Source organism: Hypanus sabinus, chromosome 5 (genome assembly GCF_030144855.1).
Source record: "Hypanus sabinus isolate sHypSab1 chromosome 5, sHypSab1.hap1, whole genome shotgun sequence".
In the NCBI taxonomy this organism is placed as follows: Eukaryota; Metazoa; Chordata; class Chondrichthyes; order Myliobatiformes; family Dasyatidae; genus Hypanus; species Hypanus sabinus.
Genome location: NC_082710.1, coordinates 108292357 through 108314022, shown reverse-complemented (window position 1 = coordinate 108314022; position 21666 = coordinate 108292357). Strand labels below are relative to the sequence as shown.

General features: G+C 42.9%; 1 protein-coding gene across 1 annotated transcript in view; it reads right to left on the bottom strand.

Moving 5' to 3' along the window:
- Window positions 1-21666, bottom strand: part of clasp1a (cytoplasmic linker associated protein 1a) — a 341123-nt gene that overhangs the window by 176568 nt on the left and 142889 nt on the right. The window contains exon 9 of the mRNA XM_059970314.1: window positions 19113-19265. Coding sequence (XP_059826297.1) covers window positions 19113-19265 — 153 coding nt within the window. The remainder of the gene's footprint in view (window positions 1-19112; window positions 19266-21666) is intronic.

Below are 21666 nucleotides of genomic sequence, written 5' to 3'. Positions count from 1 at the left end.
CCTGACGCTGAATTTTGTGGTGAGGATGCAGAAAAGGTTTTCTTTTGATGACTCTTCCATGACGGTCATATTTGTGCAGGTATCACTGCACAGTAGAACAGTGCACCACCACTCCAGAGTCTGCTAAATCTTCCTGAAGGTCTTTTGCAGTCAAATGAGGGTTTTGATTTGCCTTTCTAGCAATCCTACGAGCAGTTCTCTCAGGAAGTTTTCTTGGTCATCCAGACCTCAACTTGACCTCCACTGTTCCTGTTAACTGCCATTTCTTAATTATATTATGAACTGAGGAAACAGCTACCTGAAAACACTTTCCTATCTCCTTATAGCTTCTCCTGCTTTGAGGGCATCATTTATTTTAATTTTCAGGGTGCTAGGCAGCTGCTTAGAGGAGCTCATCACTGCTGATTGTGGAGCCAAGGTTTGAGAAGTCAGGGTATTTATAAAGCTTTGAAATTTGCATCAGCTGACCTTTCCTAACGATGACTGTGAACAAGCCATAGCCCTAACAAGCTAATTAAGGTCTGCATGGTACTCCTTTCCTTTTTCCTCCATTCTAAAATTGGACAAAACAAAAATAATACACTAACCTTGCTTAAAATGTTGAAAAGGATGCTTCATCTTTAACTTTATGACTTTTGGAGATCAGTTCATCTTCTACTCACTTAACTATTCACAGTAACAGACATTTTGACCAGGGGTGCCTAAGCTTTTACATGCCACTGTATCATCGTTTTACAATTAGAGACTTTAAAAGAGGTTGCATTATTTAATAAGTATAAATACTAATTGGCTATAAACAAATTAATTTGTATATTCAAACTTACAAAGTCAACTGCAGAATGAAAACTAGAGTTGAACATAAATATATTGCAAATAATTAATCTGCTATTGTCATATTTACAGCCTTCAAAATCAAATGTTTTATGTATCTAAAATAATGGACCATCCATAATTTTTTTTTAAAATTCAAAGTTTGTTGATTTGAATAGACACCCCAATACTCTATCTTTTACCAAGATTCCCAGAAATAGTCTGTTCTGCAAATCTGCTCCCAAAACAAATCCCCCCCTCTCCCACTACCTGTCACTTTGGTAATTATGTCAATGGAAAATACTTATACTCTGCCCATTTCATTGTTAACACATGAGCTCTAAATGAGCCATGTTAATAATTTTTGTTGAATCAGCAGAATTAAAGGTTAATTCTTTATTTACCCTGCTACAGTTTATGGCATATTATAATCATTACTTGCAGCATATTCACTTTGTTGCTATAGTAATTACACTTCAAATGTAATGTCAAAGGGTATTTTGCAATTAAGACAGATCCAGCTGGACTCTACCTGACCATCTTCCAAGCCCGCATCACATAATTCCAACATCTTCTGGCCTCACCACCACGATCATTTCATAAAGTAATACAGATCACTAGTGATGACAAGGCCTCAGGCACCACAATCTGTCCCCAGGTCACTCTGTGGACCTCAAATCATGCTCTCAAAATGGTTTTTACAGTTTCCCGATTATCAATTGGGTCAGCTCACCTCATGAGTACCAAAGCATAATGAGCACCAAAGCATAATGAGCACTATGAAAAACAGTGGAAAGGATCAAGTTGATTTTATCTATTCTCACATCAAACCAGCACGAGGCAGAATAAAACTGGAAAATGTGACTGACTCAATTCAAAACAAATTTTTTCTACTCATTCTTATAACTTAAGAGGCCTCTCACACCAAGTCAAAATTTTTCTGTGGCTTAATATGCGCAATAAATAGCCAATTACCATCGCTACCTATTTAAATTCTGCAACATTAATACACATTAAATAGGATTCAGCCCATCAAGGTTGCTCTACCATTCAAATATGCATGGCTGATCTTCTATCTCAATACTATATTCCTGTTCATTCCCCATCCCACTTGATGTTTGGTGTAACTAGAAATCTATCTAACTGTGGCAGAAAATTGGAGTGAACAAGTTTCTTCTCTTCCCAGTCCATGAAGTCTTAACCTTGTATCCTGGGACTGTAATGCCTTGTTTTGGATCGCCTCCAAAGAAAGAGAAAACCTTTTCACATTGAGTCAGTCTATCCCAGTTAGAGTTTTCTCAATCCTTTGAGCTCTGGGCAATACAAGCTTGAATGATCCAAAGGCACAGACAAGTTTCATCATCCAGGGAATCAGTTTGGGAAACTTTTATTGTGTTCCCTTTACTGGCATTGTGAAGAGAAATCACAGCTGAGCACAACTTCTGCCCCTCTCAGTTAAGACATATACTTTCATATAGGAGACCTCAGAAACTAGAGTAGGACACATGTTAAATTCTAGTTCTGCAGTACCATCTTCATTATGGTTTTAGCTTTAACCAGTTAGACCCACAAAAGTTGTATCTAAGTGTATTAGTGGCTAAATGCAAACATTAGCTAAAAATCCTATTTCTTTAACAGTTACAATCTCTGGTCTCAGGTAAGAACTTAATTGTCTACTGAGATCCAGTTGAAAAGAATACAAAATGTATCTGATTTAATCTCCAATCACTGCTCAGTTAATCAGCTCAAGTTGACGTCAGTACCTCAGAATCAGGAATTTAACATGAGGTCTTGTTCAACTGTTCTAAAAACTACTATTGAAATGTATGCAACTTTTGACTATGGTAAAATGGCCTAATTCCTCTCCTATATCTTATAAACTATGAGTTGAGCTACAGTAACCCTTCAAGTACTAGAACTCATCATTTGCATTGAAAGAAAAATCACAATTTGTAGCCTGTCAGTACAACATTAATCATACCCCAACTTATTCACTTCAGAAAATAAGGGTAAGCCTGTAAATATGGAAAATCAGAGTTTTAAAAAAGTGTTCCAAACATAGCATACAATTCTTAAATATTTTCAAGGGTAATTGTTTTTCTAAAAGAAATTGTGCTTTTCGACATATTGTAACAACTATGGCTCTCTTTTACAGTTTGTTATTCAGTTGCTAGAGAAGTTCCAATATTTACATTAAGAATAAAGAGTTCGAGAAAATTAAAACATTTGATTTTTTAAAACCAGTGCAATCCGGTGATTTCATAGACAGCAAAAGTTTTCTCCATACAAGAAATTAATTGCATATTCCAAAAATTCAATATTTGAAGGAAGTGTGATTAATACAGACCATACTTGTATAAAGATGTGAATAAACTCCAAAATCAATCTGTATTTGCCATAACATATCTGGAATGTTCCATTTGAGTCCCACTCCATCGGCTCCCCAGGAGTTTATACAGCTGCATCAATGCCATTAATGCTCTTGCCTAACTTTGTAAATCTTCATTCATTTTGTTGCTAACTTCCACCCGTCCATCTCCTTCAACCACTCACACTCTTCCCATCAAAGTCTCAGCAATTCCTTTTCTGGAAATAGACAAGAAAACAAAAGCCATTGCTTGAGCACTTTCCCCCTGCACTGTTATAATGCAAGGGCATAACCCATTCTCACCATTACTATTTTTCTAAATTGATATGAAAGGTATTGAATATTCTAACTTATTTTTCTTCATAAGGATTTCATTATTGTGTGTTTCTGGAACATCTGCTCTCCATACCCTCTCCCCCACTACCTCTTTGGAGTACCACAATAGGCTTAACTTCCACAATAACAGCCTACTTGCAGAATGGAACATTGTTTGTCATGCGTACCAATCCCACTTTCCATCTATCTCAGCATTCTGAAACAAGCAACACAACACTTCCCCCTCTTGTCCCTCAGATTCCATCACACCTGAAGCAATGAAATCCAGGAATATTTCGTTACCAATCACACCCCTCCTGCAACCATGTTTCACTAATAGCTACAACATCATATTTCCAGGTGTCAATCCATGCTCTAAGCTCATCCACCTTTCTTGCAATGCTCCAAGCATTTAAATAAATGCATTTTAAAAATCCTCTACCGCTTCCTCTCTGTTTATCTCTAACAGTACAAAGAACTTTACTGTCTTCTTTTTCTTCCTTCTCCCATACATCTGTTTCTGCACTCTGGTTCCCCTCCGCCCTCATATCTAGTTTATTTCCACTGGAGCCTCTCTAGCAAACCTACCTGCAAGAATATTTGTCCTCCTCCAGTTCAGATGTAAACCATCACGCCGGAACAGGTCACACCTTCCCTGGAAAACTGCCCAATTATTTATAAATCTGAAGCCCTCCCTCCTGCACCATGTCTTCAGCCACATGTTGATCTGCACTATCTTACTATTTCTAAACCCACCTGCACATGGCACTGGTAGCAATCTTCAGATTGCTATCCTGGAGGTCCTGTCCTTTAACTTGGCACCTAGTTCCCTAAACTCACCTTTCAGGACCTCCTCACTCTTCCTGCCCCCATCATTGGTCCCTACATGGACCACAACATCCGGCTGCTCATCCTCCCTCTTGACAATACTGAGAACTCAATCCAAGATATCACGGACCCTGGCACCAGGGAGACAACAAACCATAAGGGGTTCTCGATCTCTTCCACAGAACCTCCTATCTGTCCCCCTAACTATCGAATCCCCTATCACTACTGCTCTCCTCTTTTCCCTCCTTCCCTTCTAGGCTGAGGGTCCAGCCTTGGTGCCAGAGACGCAACAACTGCAACTTGCCCCTGCTAGGTTGTCCCCACCAACGGTATATCCAAAACAGTATAATTATTGTTGATGGGAATGGCCACAGGGATGCTCTACTCTTCCTGTCTATTCCCCTTCCCTCTCCTGACAGTCACCTAACTACCTGTCTCCTGACTCCTAGGGGTGACTATCTCCCTGAAACTCCTGTCTATTTCTGTCTCTGCCTCCCGAATGATCCGAAGTTCATCCAGCTCCAGTTCCCTAACATGGTTTGTCAGGAGCTGCAGCTGGATGCACCTTTCGCAGGTATAGTCATCAGGGACAACAGTGCTCGCCCTGACTTCCCACATGCTGCAAACGGAGCATTCAACTGCCCCAACTGCTGCCTCCATTACCTACTCCTAAGCTTATTATATTAATTAAAGGAGCTTACCCAGCCTTACCTCACCTGGAGTGAAGCTTGTACTCAGCCTCTGCTCGCTATTTAAATTCTCCCACTGCCTTGCGGGCCGACTTTCACACACTTGTGCAGATGTGCCCCGTTCAAACCTCGCCTCTGCCTGTTCTCGTTGAAGCCTGATTGAGCCAAAGCCGACCCGCTCTGCCTCAGTCCACTCCGACGATGGCCGCTGTATATGGCAGTCTTTCTTTTTAAACCTTTGGCGCGTTACGTCACGTGCCTGCACAGTTTAGCCTCTTTGCCGTGATCAGTTAAAAAAAGAACAGCTTCTCTCCGAGCTTCTTTTACCTCTTCCCCCTCCGCCTCGTGCTGCGATTTTCTTTCACAGTGTCCATGTATTTTCTTCTTTGCCTTCCTCTCCCACGTTTGCCAGGCCTATGGCCTTGTAATGTAAGGCATTCTATTTCTCCCTTTCTGATGTCTCATTAGTTACCCTATCTCTGTATGATATTTTCAGCATTCTTTTAAGAAACCGCATTTCTGTTGCTTCTAAGTTTCTTTGGAGTTCTGGTATTATAGTTAATGTTTCAGAAGCATATAGCAAGATTGACCAGATGTAATATTTTAGTAGCCCAAGCCTTGTTGTCATAGAAATGTGTCTGTTGGGAAATGGGTTTCATTTTTTTGGAAGTTGGTTTGGCAATGGCAATTCTTCTTTTTATTTCTACTTTACTTCAAGCATCTTCTGATATAAAACTACCAAGGTAATTAAACACAAAATACACTGCAGATGCTGTGGTCAAAGAAACATGTGCAACACACTGGAGGAACTCAGCAGGTCGGGCAGCGTCCATGGAAACGAGCAGTCAACATTTCGGGCCGAGACCCTTTGTCAGGACCGAAGAGGGAGGGGGCAGGGGCCCTATGAAGAAGGTGGGGGGAGGGGGGAAGAAGGCTGGTAGGTGCCAGGTGAAAAACCAGTAAGGGGAAAGATCAAGGGGTGGGGGAGGGGAAGCAGGGAGGGGATAGGCAGGAAAGGTGAAGGAGGAATGTAAGGGGAAAACTGTGTGGAAGGTGGCCCAATTTCCCATGACATTTTGATATTTGTTTGTTTAAAATAATTCTAACTCCATACATATGCTGTTGACCTCCAGAATACATTATCAGAGAACTATTCTTAGTGAATTTGCCACTGTCAGTCCATCTAATTTCTGAAAGGCCTAAGATATGAACTTCCAACCTCCTCATTTCATTTAATGTGCTGACCAACTTTCCTTTCTGGTAAAGTGTACAGATGTTCCATATTGCTACCCTAAGCCTTTCCCTATTGCTTAAAGTCTCTGGACGACAGTCTGGTGTCACCTGCAGCACGTGACTACCCCTACCGAGCGAGGTGTTGTTCTGTTGACTAGAATCAACCCCATTCACGCGGTTGTCTGGCTTCCTTCTTTTGTTTCTTTCCATGATTGACTAGGCAGAATTATTTAATAAATCAAAAGGAAATGAGCAAGTGATGACATAGAATAGTGAGAGGAAAATTGGCAAATGTGATATGCTGAAGAAAATGTGAACTAAAGTACTCAGAACAGAGGAAATCCAGAATTAGCAAAACATGTAAAAAAAATATCGTTAATGCTCTTTATTTAAAGATGAGTAGATAGCACTGATCTGAAGGTGGTTCCAGAACGACAGGATTGGGTACTCAATATTCCAGGTTATATGATGTTCTAAAACAATAAGCCAAAAAGAGAGTAGCACTGTTAATCAAGGAAGCTATCAGAACAATGATGTAAGTGGATAATAATGTGGAATTAGTTTGGATTAAAATTATGAACAAGGGAAAGGAGACACAAGTAGACACTAGGCCATAAGTGGGGAAATATCTATGTTGGAAGAAACCTCAAGTGTTCACTGAATCCCAAAGTTGCAAAGGTATTGCAGAAGAATTTGAAAGTGGCTCAAGAATTTTTTTTGTTCCTAAAAATGTACATTTAAAAAATCTACCTGGAAATGAGCCATTTTAGATTTTGTCACGAGTAACTAGAAAGGACTATTCTGACACCTTGTGGTTAAGAATCCCCTGAACCAGGGTTCCCAACATTATTTAATGTCATGGACCCCTACCATTAAATGAGGGGTTCGTGGACTTCAGGTTGGGAACCCCTACCCTAAATGATAGTGAGACCACGATACAAGTCAGGATGTAGTGAGGGTGAACATCAGATAACCAAAATCATTGCCTTCAATTTAATTAAAATGGTATAAAGGTGGAGTCATCTAAAGTGGATTGAGAAAGTTAGTTAAGGGACACATCTGTATCACAACTTGACAACTGTTCAAATAGTATATAGGTTACACTCAGCTGGGATATATTCTTTCCAGAAGGCAGGATTCATGAGAAAGGGGCACAATTGTGGTTTATGAAGGAGATTGAGGATGATATTAAATCAAAAACTTGGGCATGAAAAGTGGAAAAAGCTGGTGGCAGGTGAGAAGATCACAATGATTTTAGGATCTAGTAGCAAAAGACTAAAAAGTTCATGAGAAAATCGTTTTAAGAGAAAACTTGCACGTAGTATCAAAATAACGAGAAAGCAGATAAGGTAGGTGTGGGACTTCTGGAAAATATGCTTGACAAATTAATAACAAAACAAAGATTTGGCAAAATTTTGGATAAAGGTAAATAAATTGCCATGAACTTATGCCTTGCATTCAAAAGTTTGAAGTGGCTGAAAACATTGGTTGACATTTTTTTCTAAAACTTGCTCAATTCAGCAAATTGTTCCCCTTTCTTGTGGTATCCTATTTTCCAGTGCAGTTTCTAGGTTATTACTGGGTTCCATTCTAAGAATCATTTGTAACCCAAATTGCTCAAAAGTGATAAATAAACAGCGTATATGGGAAAAGATAACAGAGTCAGCTTTTATGGAAGAGACATCAGGCACAGAAAGAACAGCTGCCAGCCAAACTCTGACTCTCAGTGAATGAGGGAGAGATTCTGCTCCCTCCACATATATAGCGTGTGTGTAGGGAAAGGAGCAAAGGTACACAAGATGCTCTGTCCCCACCCTTCAGTGCCTGACAAATTCAACCCCATCGGACTGCCACAAGTCAGGTGTTTGTAACCAAGGGAGGACCTTCATAGAACACTGGCAACAGCCAATGTGATTAATTCCCTCATCAGAAGTCAAAAGGCAGGGAAATATAGGCCAATTTGGTTAATATATATTGTTGGCAAAGATGCTGCAGTCAATAGTTGAAGAGGAAATATCTGATCATTTGGGAAAACTGAGTATAATCTTATTTAGAGATACAGCATGGAACAGGCCCCTCTGATCCAATGAGCCAGCTTTTTAACCCTAGTCTAATCACAGGACAATTTACAATGACGAAAGGACTGGTTAATAGATTAATTAGTCATTGTAACTGGCCTATATGGAGGTACTGTTAAGTTTTACATATAGTTTGTTTTGTATAAACATCACTTCCTAGTCATAGCTGTTTTTTTTAAGTAGTTTTCTGTGCAAGTTAATTTGGATTTCAACTTACAGCACACATGGCAGAAAGACATCATCTCCATTTGCCCTTGAAATAGCAGCACCTGTGAGAAGTTTTCTTGATATTGGTAAACATTTGGAAGATGCACTTTCAAGGAAGTAGTATCTTTATTGTTCAACACTATTAACCAAATCACCCGCACCGCACCACTAGTTCGCCCTAACTCACGGCATAGTTATAAAACATTGCACTGTGGCGACCCATTTCCTGGCACATCCGAACCGGCTCACAATTAGATAACCTACGGGGGTTTGCGAGCACAGAGCTTAGGAGCCTCTGCGCCACGGGGGGGCAGGTTGAGGGAGGCTTAAAAGTGAGGCTGAGGATTTCGAATAAAGTTTTTTCCTTCGACTGCAGTTACCGACTCCATGTCGTAATTTTAGCGCTGCGTGTAGCACACCGCAACAATTGGTGACCCCGACGGTCCAAATGATTTTTGGACCAGAAATGACCGACGCCGCCTCTGTTCATGCGGTTTCGTTGAAACTGCCGGGTTTCTGGACACAGCGACCGAACCTATGGTTCCAGCAAGCCGAAGCCCAATTCCACATTCGCCGGATCACCTCAGAAGACACCCGCTACTACTACGTGGTGAGCTCCCTCAACCAGGAAACAGCGGCCCAGGTCGCGGAGTTCGTACAGTCGCCCCCGGCAGACGGCAAGTACACGGAATTCAAAGCCCTGCTCCTCAGGACTTTCGGACTCTCACGGCGCGAGCGGACTGCCCGTTTACTGCACCTGAATGGCTTGGGCGACAGACCTCCATCGGCTTTAATGAATGAGATGTTGTCTCTAGCCGATGGACACACACCCTGCCTCATGTTTGAGCAGGCATTCCTGGAGCAGCTGCCCGAGGACATACGCCTGCTGCTGTCCGACGCGGATTTCAGTGACCCCCGGAAGGTGGCAGCCCGGGCGGACTTGCTGTGGAACGCCAAAAAGCCACGCTCCCAGCAGCAAACCAGTCTAGGCCCGGCCGCAGAGCCCGCCAACCCACGGCCCAAGGAACACTGGTGTTTCTACCACCAGCGGTGGGGCGCAGAAGCCCGCCGTTGTCGCCCGCCCTGCAAGTTCCCGGGAAACGCCAGGGCCAGCGGCCGCTGATGGCTACGGTGGCTGGCCATCGGGATAGCCTCCTGTATGTGTGGGATTGAAGATCGGGACGCCGGTTTTTGGTCGATACTGGTGCTGAGATCAGCGTTTTACCTCCAACGAGTTAGGACACCCGCAGCAGGGCACCGGGTACCCCCCCGAGGGCCGTGAACGGCAGCACAGTAAGGACCTATGGCACCCGTCAGGTGCAGCTACAGTTCGGCTCCTGCCAGTTCACGTGGGACTTTACACTGGCCGCCGTAGCCCAACAGCTTCTGGGTGCGGATTTTTTGCGGGCTCACAGCCTACTGGTCGACCTGCCCAGGAAGAGACTGGTACGTGCCGAGACCTTTCAGACGTTCTCCCTGGGTGCAGCCCAGTTGCCAGCCCCTCACCTCGGCTCCATCACGCTGTCCGACAACGACTTCACCAGGATCCTGGCGGATTTCCCATCGGTTCTGGCACTGCAGTTCACAGCGGCCATGCCCCGACACGGCGTACAGCACCACATCCAGACCCAGGGACCACCCCTCCACGCCCGCGCTCGGCGGCTTCCCCCGGACAAGCTCCGACTGGCGAAGGAGGAGTTCCAGAGGATGGAGGAACTGGGGATCATCCGGCGGTCCGACAGCCCATGGGCCTCCCCCCTGCACATGGTGCCCAAAGCGACGGGAGGCTGGAGACCGTGCGGCGACTACCGCAGGCTGAACGAGGCTACCACACTGGACCCCTACCTACCCTGTGCCGCACATTCAGGACTTTGCAGCAAACCTGCACGGCGCACAGATCTTCTCCAAGGTAGACCTCATCCAAGGGTACCATCAAATCCCGATGCATCCTGACGACGTCCCCAAAACGGCTCTCATCACCCCGTTTGGCCTTTTCGAGTTCCTCCGCATGCCGTTCAGCCTGAAGAATGCCGCACAGACGTTCCAGCGGTTAATGGACGCGGTGGGACGGGACCTGGACTTCGCGTTCATCTTTTTGGACGACATCCTCATAGCCAGCAGCAGTCGTGAGGAGCATCTATCCCACCTCCGTCAACTCTGTGCCCGACTGAGTGAGTACGGTCTTACAATCAACCCCGCCAAATGCCAGTTCGGACTCGATACCATTGACTTCCTGGGCCACAGGATTACTAAAGACGGGGCAACCCCTCTGCCCGCTAAGGTAGATGTGGTCCGCCACTTCCCCTGACCCACCACGATCAAAGGCCTTCAGGAATTCGTAGGTATGGTCAATTTCTACCACCGCTTCCTCCCTTCAGCTGCCCGGATCATGTGCCCCCTGTTCGCCCTGATGTCGGGTCCGAGCAAGGACATTACCTGGGACGGGGAGTCCGCCGCCGCTTTCGTTCAAACGAAGGAAGCTTTGGCGAACGCCGCAATGCTAGTACAACCCAGAATGGACGCCCCTACCGCCCTCACAGTGGACGCATCTAACACGGCAGTCGGTGGGGTGCTGGAGCAACTCATCGCAGGTCGCTGGCAACCCCTGGTGTTTTTCAGCAAACACCTGCGGCCACCCGAGCTCAAGTACAGTGCTTTCGACCGGGAACTGTTGGCGTTCTACCTGGCAATCCGGCATTTCAGGTACTTCCTAGAAGGTCGGCCCTTCACCACGTTCACGGACCACAAACCGCTTACCTTTGCGTTTACGAAAGCGTCCGACCCCTGGTCGTCCCGCCAGCAACGCCACCTGTCCTACATCTCTGAATACACGACGCATGTCCGGCACGTCTCGGGTAAGGACAATGTCGTGGCGGATGCGCTCTCTCGCCCTACCGTTCATGCCCTTTCCCAAGGGGTAGACTTTGAGGCACTGGCAGAGGCGCAGCAGGCGGATGAGGAGATTCCGAGTTACAGAACCGCAGTCTCCGGTTTGCAGCTCCAGGACCTCCCCGTAGGCCCGGGTGAGAGGACCCTACTCTGTGACGTCGCCACCGGCCAGCCCCGTCCAGTCGTCCCGACAGCCTGGCGGCGCCGTGTTTTCGACTCCATTCATAACTTGGCGCATCCCTCCATCCGGACGACTGTTCGGATGGTTTCCAGCAGGTTCGTTTGGCACGGACTCCGCAAACCGGTCAGTGAATGGGCCAAAACGTGCATGCAGTGCCAGACGGCCAAGGTACAGCGGCACACCAAAGCCCCACCGCAGCAGTTACATCCCGCCCACCGGCATTTCGACCACATTCATGTGGATATCGTGGGCCCCCTGCCAGTGTCGCGCAGAGCGCGGCACCTCCTGACTATCGTGGACCGGATCACAAGATGGCCAGAGGCGGTCCCGCTCACCGACACCACCTCCGAATCTTGCGCCCGAGCCCTGATCACCACCTGGATATCTTGCTTTGGTGTACCGGCCCACATTACCTCCGACAGAGGCGCCCAGTTCACCTCCAGCCTGTGGTCAGCTATGGCCAGCCTTTTGGGGACTCAGCTGCACCACACAACTGCCTACCACCCACAGTCGAACGGGCTGGTGGAGCGTTTCCACCGTCACCTGAAGTCGGCCCTCATGACCCGCCTGCGAGGAGCCAACTGGGCGGACGAGCTTCCCTGGGTCCTACTCGGCATCCGCACAGCGCCCAAGGATGACCTGCACGCCTCGTCGGCTGAGTTGGTATACGGCGCGCCCCTGGTCGTCCCCGGGGTGTTCCTACCAGCCCCACGGGGGCAAGAGGAAGATCCCGCAACAGTCCTGGGCAGACTACGCGAGAAGCTCGGTAACCTGGCCCCCATGCCCACTTCACAGCACGGGCGGAACCCGACCTGCGTACCCAGACCTGCATAACTGTAAGTTTGTGTTTGTACGAAGAGGCGGGCATCGGCCACCGCTGCAGCGGTCATACGAGGGGCCGTTTATGGTGCTCCGGAACAACGGGTCCACGTTCGTGCTGGACGTTGAGGGGAAAGAGGAGGTTTTCACGGTGGACCGCCTCAAACCGGCCCATGTGGACCTGGCACAACCGGCCGAGTTTCCGGCACCTCGGCGCAGAGGCCAACCTCCCAAGCAGGTTCTAGCCCAGACTGTGGACATTGGGGGGTGTATTGCCGGTTCTGGGGGGGGGGTTATGTGGCGACCAATTTCCTGGCACATCCGAACCGGCTCACAATTAGATAGCCTACGGGGGTTTGCGAGCACAGAGCTTTGGAGCCTCTGCGCCACAGGAGGCAGGCTGAGGGAGGCTTAAAAGTGAGGCTGAGGATTTCGAATAAAGTTTTTTCCTTCGACTGCAGTTACCGACTCCATGTCGTAATTTTAGCACTGCGTGTAGCACACCACTACAGCATGTGTGTATTACCTTCACACTGATCATGAGAATAATCAAGAATATTAGTATATTTAGACATGTGACGATTCGGTGTTAAATCTAATATTTGGTTTACAAATATATCTGTAGTTTCAGAGTTTTCTCACTAAAACCCCTGAGGAAAGCTTCTGGCGCAGGAGATTTTTGAAAAGATGTTTAATACTCTACCTAGCTTTGAACACAAAGGCAGTACAAATATTGTACACTGTTTTGCTCCCTTTATCTAAAGAAAAGTACACAGAGCTTTGGAAGCAACCCACAGGAGACCCACCAGGTTCATTTCTAGGTTGAGAGTAATGTCCGTTCAGGAGCTGTTTGACTACTTGATTTGGATTCCTTGGAATTTAGTAAAATGAAGAGTGAACTTATTCAAGCAAAAGATACTGAGGCGGCTTGACAGGGTAGATTGAGGCACTTTTCATCACTAATGACTCTCACTATCCAGGACTCGCCCTTTTCTCATTGCTACCACTAGGGAGAAGGGACAGGAGGTTGCAGATGCACACTTAATGTTCTGGGAACAGCTTCTTCCCATTCGTCATCAGATTTCTGATTAGTCCATGAATCCATGAACATTCACTATTTTGCTCTCCTTTTCCATTATTTATTATTTTATATTCACAATGGTCACTTTATTAGGTTCCTCCTGTACCCAACAAAGTGACCACTGAGTGTATGTTCTTGGTCTTCTGCTGCTGTAGCCCACCCACTTCCAAGCTTCGACGTGGTGTGTTCAAAAATGCTTTTTTGCACACCTCTGTTGCAATGAGTAAGTATTTCCTGTTCCTCTCTCACTAACAAAGAACTTGTGCCCACAGAACTATGAAGGGTCTTGGCTCAAAACGTCAACTGTACTCTTTTCTATAGATGCGGCCTGGCCTACCGAGTTCCTCCAGCCTTTTGTGGATTTCCATCATCTGCAGATTTTCTCTTGGTTTGCTCACTGGATTTTCTTTGTGCCATTCTCTGTAAACTCTAGACACTGCTGTGTGTGAAAATCCCGGGAGATTAGCAATTTCTGAGATAGTCAAACCACCCTGACTGGCAGGGTCACTGTCACTTAAATCATTTCTCTTCCCCATTCTGATGTTTGGCCTGATCAACAATTGAATTTCTTGACCACATCTGCATGCTTTTATACATTAAGTTGCTGCTGATTAGATATTTGCATTAAGAGCAGGCGGTCACTTTAACCTAACTAAGCAGCCACTGGGTAAATTTCTTTTTATAACTTATAGTAATTTATGTATTGCATGTACTGCTGCTACATAACAAATTTTATGGCATACGTCAATAATAATAAACCGGATTCTGATTTCACTTATGGGAGATTCAAGAATAAGAGGAACAAGTTACAAAATGAGGAGGCCAGTCATTTCCAACCCCGTTGCATAGAAATTTTCTCTAGTAAATCAAAGGAATTCTCTTCCCTTAAACAGTGGTTTAAGTCTGACGATTTAACATAGAGGTAGCTAAATGGTAGCTAAATATTAGCAAGACTGGGGAACAGAGAATTATGGCAACTAGCATAGAAGAAGAGATAAGACAAACATAGATGAGCAATGATCATATTGAATGGGGGGGGGGGGCAGACCTGAGGGGCCTAACGGATCACTTCTACTCCAATTTTCTTGAGTTCTTTCTCTATGGACATTTTTGTTTTTGCATTTAGGTAACAGGAAGCAGGGTCTACAGTGAATAAATGATCGGGCGAGTTACTTAAAGTTGCAGTGTCACTCAATGAACAAATTGGAATCCTCTCAAGCTTCAATAATTCTACATCCACATTTTCCAGAATTTAGACCAAAAAACAACATAATAGATTTTAAGATACAATTGTAAATTCAATTCCTCAAAGATCCCACAGGCGATTTAAATATATTCTAATCAGAAATTTTTAAACACAATGCTCGAGAGTTTGGAAATTGGCTTTATTCCCTGAAGTAACTGTTTCCCAATCCTAGGGATTCAGAACATTCTCCTGGGATTATTTAAAGCAGTAGGAGTCTGTATATTTGGGCTGTAATTGTGAATGGAAAATAGGCGACACGTTTGCTTGATTTTCCAGAGTTTTTGAGAAGACAATGGGGTTAAATCAGGCATGGGCAAACTGCGGCCCGCGGGCCATATGCTTTTAGTTAAGCTTTTTAATCCGGCCCCCAGAACTTGATGAAATTATATTGATAAACCTTGTTAACGTTTTTTTCCCCGCAATTCTGGTGTTTTCCCAATAGATGATGCACTCTATATACATTGACCTTTGTTGAGGTGCAACGTATTTCTCCACATTTGCGCTTTACTCTTTGTTCGGCTTGACCTATTTGTATGAACAGGCGTTCAGCGTCATGAACATCAACAAAGCCAGCCACAGATCCAAGTTAACTGACCAACACCTCAGATCCATCCTGAGAATTGCCACAACAAAACTAAATCCAGACTTTGATGCACTGGTTAAAAAGGGAGACCAACAACACTGTTCCCACTGAAATAAAAAATAAGTTTCTTCATTGTGTTATGTAAAAAATGCATTTGAAAATATTTTTTTCAATAAGCCTTACATGTTACATGTCATTTCTGTTAAGTGATGGACATGAGTAGTGCGCAGGTGCACGTACGTTCTCAAAATAAAAAATGCGCTCCAGATCAAATACGCGCTCCGCATACTGGTGCGCTGTCATTGTTCTGTCTTTGTGCTGGTTGTTGTTGAGTTTTGGCACGGGGGACAATTGAATAAGAAGGAGCAGGACAAGTAGACCTGCATCCCCTACCGTTTTTGAAATAAAGACAGTCAGGAGGAAAGTGATGATGATAATATCTTGAAGAATAACAAAATTTTCAGTGCTTTAAAATAATAACTGTTACTATTAAAAAAGCTGTATTTTATTCATTTAATTTTCAGTGTTTTAAAAGTCACTTCAATAAATAGCTAAATACCATGGGACTTCAAAGACATATATTTTGTTGTAATGCATTTGTTCATTTTCAATTGAAATTAAAGCACATGTTTTCTACATATCCCATGATATTTTATTTTCTTTTAATGAGGTGTATTACCAAAACACTCCGTCCATCTGCTCCTGGTCCGGCCCCCCTGTCAAATTTTAGAACCCTTTGTGGCCCACAAGTCAAAAAGTTTGCCCACCCCTGGGTTAAATACATGCAAGTTTCCATTCACATATTAATCTGAAAGTGAAAAAAAATTGTTCAACTCTAGCAATTGATGTATTAAGCCAAGTAGGGTTTTATACAATCAGAGCTTTGGTTTCCATACTCTTGAATATTCAGATACAAACCAAAAATAAGATTTGTAATTAGTTATTAAGAGAAGAGGTTTTGCAAAGATGCCTATTAATAGCAAAAACAGCATCTTTTAATCTTTTAATAATGAAAAATTTCAATATCCAACATTTGATAGATTAGCATCAATTTAACAATAAACAGCATTACCATTTACAATATTTCTGGAACAGAATCTTAAAGGCCATTTTCTGCATGCAATTATTAAAATTAACAATTATTCACCCCATAACAGGGATTTCCACATTATTCAAAGAAAGAGGAGAAGTGCTGACTTTTAAGGTACTGAGACAGCTCCAAGCAAATATTTTATCTTAAGAAAATCTGCATTGTATTTTTTTGGGCAAGTATGCAGAAAGATAATTAAAAGTGATGTTTTATTTCAAGATCACATTTCCAAATTTGCCAATCAGCCAAATTAACTTATTAAATAATATGACAACAAAAAAAAGGACAAAGGAGAGACAGTGGATGTCATTTACTTAGATTTTCAGAAGACATTTGATAAGGCGCCTCACATGAGGCTGCTTAAGATAAAATCCTATAATGTAACAGGAAATATACTGGGATGGATAGATGTATGACTAACAGACAGGAGGCAGTGAGTGGGAATTAAGGGGTTGGCTGCTAGTGACTAGTGGTGTTCCTCAAGGGTCAGTATTGGAAAGGCTACTTTTCATATTCTTTGTCAATAACTTAAATAGTGAAATTGATGGCTTTGTTGTAAAGTTTGCAGATGATATCAAGATAGGTGGAGAGGTAGGTAGTGCTGAGGAAGCAATGTGATTGCAGCAGGACTTAGACATATTGGAAGAATGGGCAAAAAAGTGCCAGATGGAATACAGTGTCAGGAAATGTACAGTTCAGCATTAAACACCATAATTCCCTCAAGGCTCGACAAGAAGCTCAGAGACCTCTGCCTTCAAACTGCCTTGTGCAGCTGGATTCTAGACTTCCTGTCAGATCACCAGTAGGTGGTAAGAATGGGCTCCCTCACCTCTTCCCCTCAACACAGGTACCCTCAGGGCTGTGCCCCAAGCCCCCTCCTTTACTCTCTGTATACCCATGACCATGTCACCACCTACAACTCCAATCTGCTAATTAAATTTGCTGACGATACTACACTGATTAACTTAATCTCAAATAATAATGAGGCAGCCTGCAGAGAAGAAGTCATCATCCTGACACAGTGGTGTCAAGAAAATAATCTCTCCCTCAATGTCGCAAAAACAAAGGAGCTGGCTGTGGACTACAGGAGGAATGGAGACAGGCTAACCCCTATTGACATCAATGGATCTGGGGTCGAGAGGGTAAAGGGCTTTAAGTTCCTCAGCATACACATCACCGAGGACCTCACGTGGTCTGTTCATACCAGCTATGTGGTGAAAAAGGCACAACAGCACCTCTTTCACCTCAGACTGTTGAAGAAATTTGGTATGGGCTCCCAAATCCTAAGATCTTTCTACAGGGGCACAATCGAGAGCATCCCGACTAGCTGTATCACTGCCTGGTGTGGGAACTGTACTTCCCTCAATTGCAGGACTCTGCAGAGTAGTACAAACATCCCAGCGCATCTGTAGATGTGAACTTCCCATTATTCAGGACATTAACAAAGACAGGTGTGTAAGAAGGGCCCAAAGGATCATTGGGAACCTGAGTCATCCCAACCACAATCTGTTCCAGCTGCTACCATCCGGGAAACTACTGCAGCATAAAAGCCAGGATTGACAGGCTCTGGGACAGCTTCTTCCACCAAGCCATCAGACTGATCAACTCAAAGCTGATTTGAATGTATTTCTATGCTATTCTGACTGTTCTATTGTCCATACTATTTATTATAACTATTATAAATTGCATTTAGATGGAGACGTAACGTAAAGATTTTTGCTCATGTATATGAAGGATGCAAGTAATAATGTCAATTCAATAATACATTTTGGTAAAAGGAACAATCGTGCAGACTATTAACTAAATTCATACAGAGGGGCAAGAGGACTTAGGAGTCCTTGTGCAAGACTCCCAGGAGGTTAATTCACAAGTTGAGTCTGGGGTAAAGGCTGCAAATTCGATATTGGCATTTACTTCAAGGGGAATCGAATATAAAAGCAAGGAGATAATGCTGAGCCTTTATAAGACACTAGTCAGGCCGCATTTGGAGTATTGTCAACAGTTTTGGGCCCCATATCTCAGAAAGGATGTATTGTAATTGGACAGAGTCCAGAGGAGGTTCACAACGATGATTCTGGGAATGAATGGGTTAACATATGAAAAACATTTAGCAGTTTTGGGCCTATACTCACTGGAATTTAGAAGAACGTGTGGGATCTCATTGAAACCTACCAAATTGTTGAAGGGACTAGATAAGGTAGATGTGGAGAGGAAGTTTCCTCTGGTGGGGGTATCCAGACTAGAGGGTACAGCCTCAAGATCGAAGGGCAACCTTTTAGAACAGAAGTAAAGAGAATTATTTTTTTTTAAGCCAAGAGTGGTGAATCTGTGGAATACTCTGCCACAGACTACTGTAGAGGCCAAGTCCATCCATGGGTATATTCAAAGCAGAAGCTGAGAAAGTCCTGATTGGTTGGTGCACCCAGGGATATGGTGAAAGGGTAGATGTATGGGGTCGGATGGGATCCAGGAATAGCTATGATGAAACAGCATGATGATGATGTGTTGAACGGTTCTGCTCCGATGTCTTATGGTCTTAAAGAAATTAATGAAGAATTGTAATTTAAATTATTCAATCAATTGGTGATTAAATGGTTCTGTAAACATGTTGGGAGGAATATTACATTTCCTATAAATTTTACATTATCACGTGCAAATTTTATAGAAACACAGAAAATAAAAAGGTTGCAATTACCTGTCGTACTTTTCCAGCCAACTGCAGACGAACCTGGTCGACGACTTGTACCCATGCCAACAGGACGTCGTGAACCATGAGCTTTTGAAGATGTGGAGCTGGCGGATGATGGCCTGTTCCCATCCACAGATTCTTCATCATCAAAGTTTTTATCTGGATATGAAGAAATATGAAAATTTCTTTAATCAGCATTTCAGAATGAGCTTCATTATAAAGCATTCGCCTAACACTAATTAATAGAACAGATATCATTAGGCATTGCTGATCTATTATCTAGTGACTCCTCTCTACTTCCAAAACAGCATCTGAATATCAAAGACTGAACAATGCATTCTTTAAAAGACGTGTTTTTAGACCAATACAGAGCATTCACTTACAAGCACACATTTTTTTGCAGATTAATCTTCTCATTTTCATTTGCTCTAACATTTGCAGTCACCACTTCTCCTTCTAAGGATTCTTTTTACAATCAATCCAAAAGATCAATCATACTACCATATGCTATAAACATGCAATATCTGATGAACATAGACAGAGATACATCCTGTATAGAATAACATCCAGAAGGTCTGCAAGTCTTAAGGTAGAAGGGTATTATAACTTGGTTTTTATGGGAACGTTACCAGAAGAAAGGGGAAAGGCAGTTCCCGTTATCAGAACACACTGCGTCTAAAGAATCCCATGGGAGGCATCAGCAGTACTGCTTGAACAGCCATCATCAATTTCCTTTGACAAATAAACTACCCTCTTTATTATCTATTCCAAATACTATGACTTCAATATGAGAGCTGTTTGTTTATAACCAATACATATTATATACTATTACATTTTTACCAGATCAAAATTATAACAGAAAGAGGTTTGTGAATCAAGATATACCACTGCTATTTCTTTCATTGCAAAATTAACCAGACACCTTTGCTATACAGCAAGGAATGTAACAGGTCCCCAAACAGCAAGAACAATGGGAAATAACAATCTCCAGGCAAAAGCCATAATGGCACAACTTTTAATAAAATAATGATTAAGATCATTATCAGTATCTTAATAAATCGTCAAATTCAATACTACAGGAAACTGAAATAATGGTTTGCCTTATACAGAGGGTGAAAATGTATCATTATAAATGTGGCTTCTTGGAGATAGAAGGCTTCAGAAGCTTGGAGATCAACAATTGATTTTGAAAGTACTCAATTTCTTATTTTTAAAATTAATAACATCCCTACATTAACACTGTTTGTATTTATAAAATATTAGTTTAATAAGTCTTCATTCCAAAAACAAAATTGGCAATTTTTTTTTAAAAAGACGATGAATACCATTTTGACTTACTAGCAACCTAAAATCATTAACCCTAAATTAGATAATCAAAATCTTTCTCCAAAATAACTCTTCTCTTTCAGCTGTTTTGACTTTCAACTGTTGATTTCTAAAATAATCCCATTTCAAAAGGCAAATAGCAAACATGCCCTTATTGGAAAGCAAACACATTTCAATTAAGCTCAATAAACTAATGATTAATGGAGGAATTTTGAAATGCACTGATAGTTCTGCCCTCTATTGTGCCTATAACAATTGACTTTCAGAATTCTCAACTAATATTTTTATACCATACAGTTCTTAGTTTTGTATAAAATTCAATGCAATAGCTCAGTGAGCAAATATACACGTAATATAGTTGAGTCATACATATTAGAATGGCTCTTGTATCACTGGCACATTAAACAAGGTGACCAGAGAGAGTTGAAATAACATGACTCAATCCTTTTTACAAGTAGTCACAATTCCAGTAGCTGCTCTGAACAGCAACCACATGACAAAAGTTTGACCTGAATTTCTAAAAATTGAGTTTCTGTAAAGAAATTATCTGGCACTCTGCTGGCTGAGTGTTCCAAGAGGTTGCAGAAGCCAGGAGAAGGTTGTAAGCCCACAATTGAATCCATCTCTCACTGATCTCACCGATTAAAGCACCAAGGAAGACTGAAATCAAGACAAGTGCAGAGGGCGAGCGAGAGTTTAGTGCTCTCTACCAGCCTCGTGCTGCTGACTGTAAGGACGTATACGTGCGTGGTCTCTTGATCTCAACTTCCGAGGGAAGGTCCTTGCATTCGAATGATCTCTCTTTCCTTCAGTACTGTCAGCAGATGGGGCCAGAGCAAGGTTAAATCAATGCAAATTGTAGATTTGAACTCTAATTCAGGTTTATAATGTTCTAGTAGCTCCTTTTGGCTGCATTTTGAGTGTGCGCCTGTGTCTGTTGATGGTTTTTCTTTGTTTTGTGACTGTGGGGAATACTTGGATCATAAATGCACTTCAATAATAATTTGATAAATGTACTTTGATAGTTGATAAAAGCAGAACACATGGTGTGGGATAAATCCATAATATGAAGCAAAGACTCTCATAAAAAATAATTCTTGGATGGGAATGGTGAAATAGTTTTTTTTAAACTACTTTATTAACTAGAAATCTGTTTAAATCACTTTACATTATGACTTCATGTCAATAAAATATCACGTAGTATGTCTACGCATTGGAGCATTAGGATTTTAGT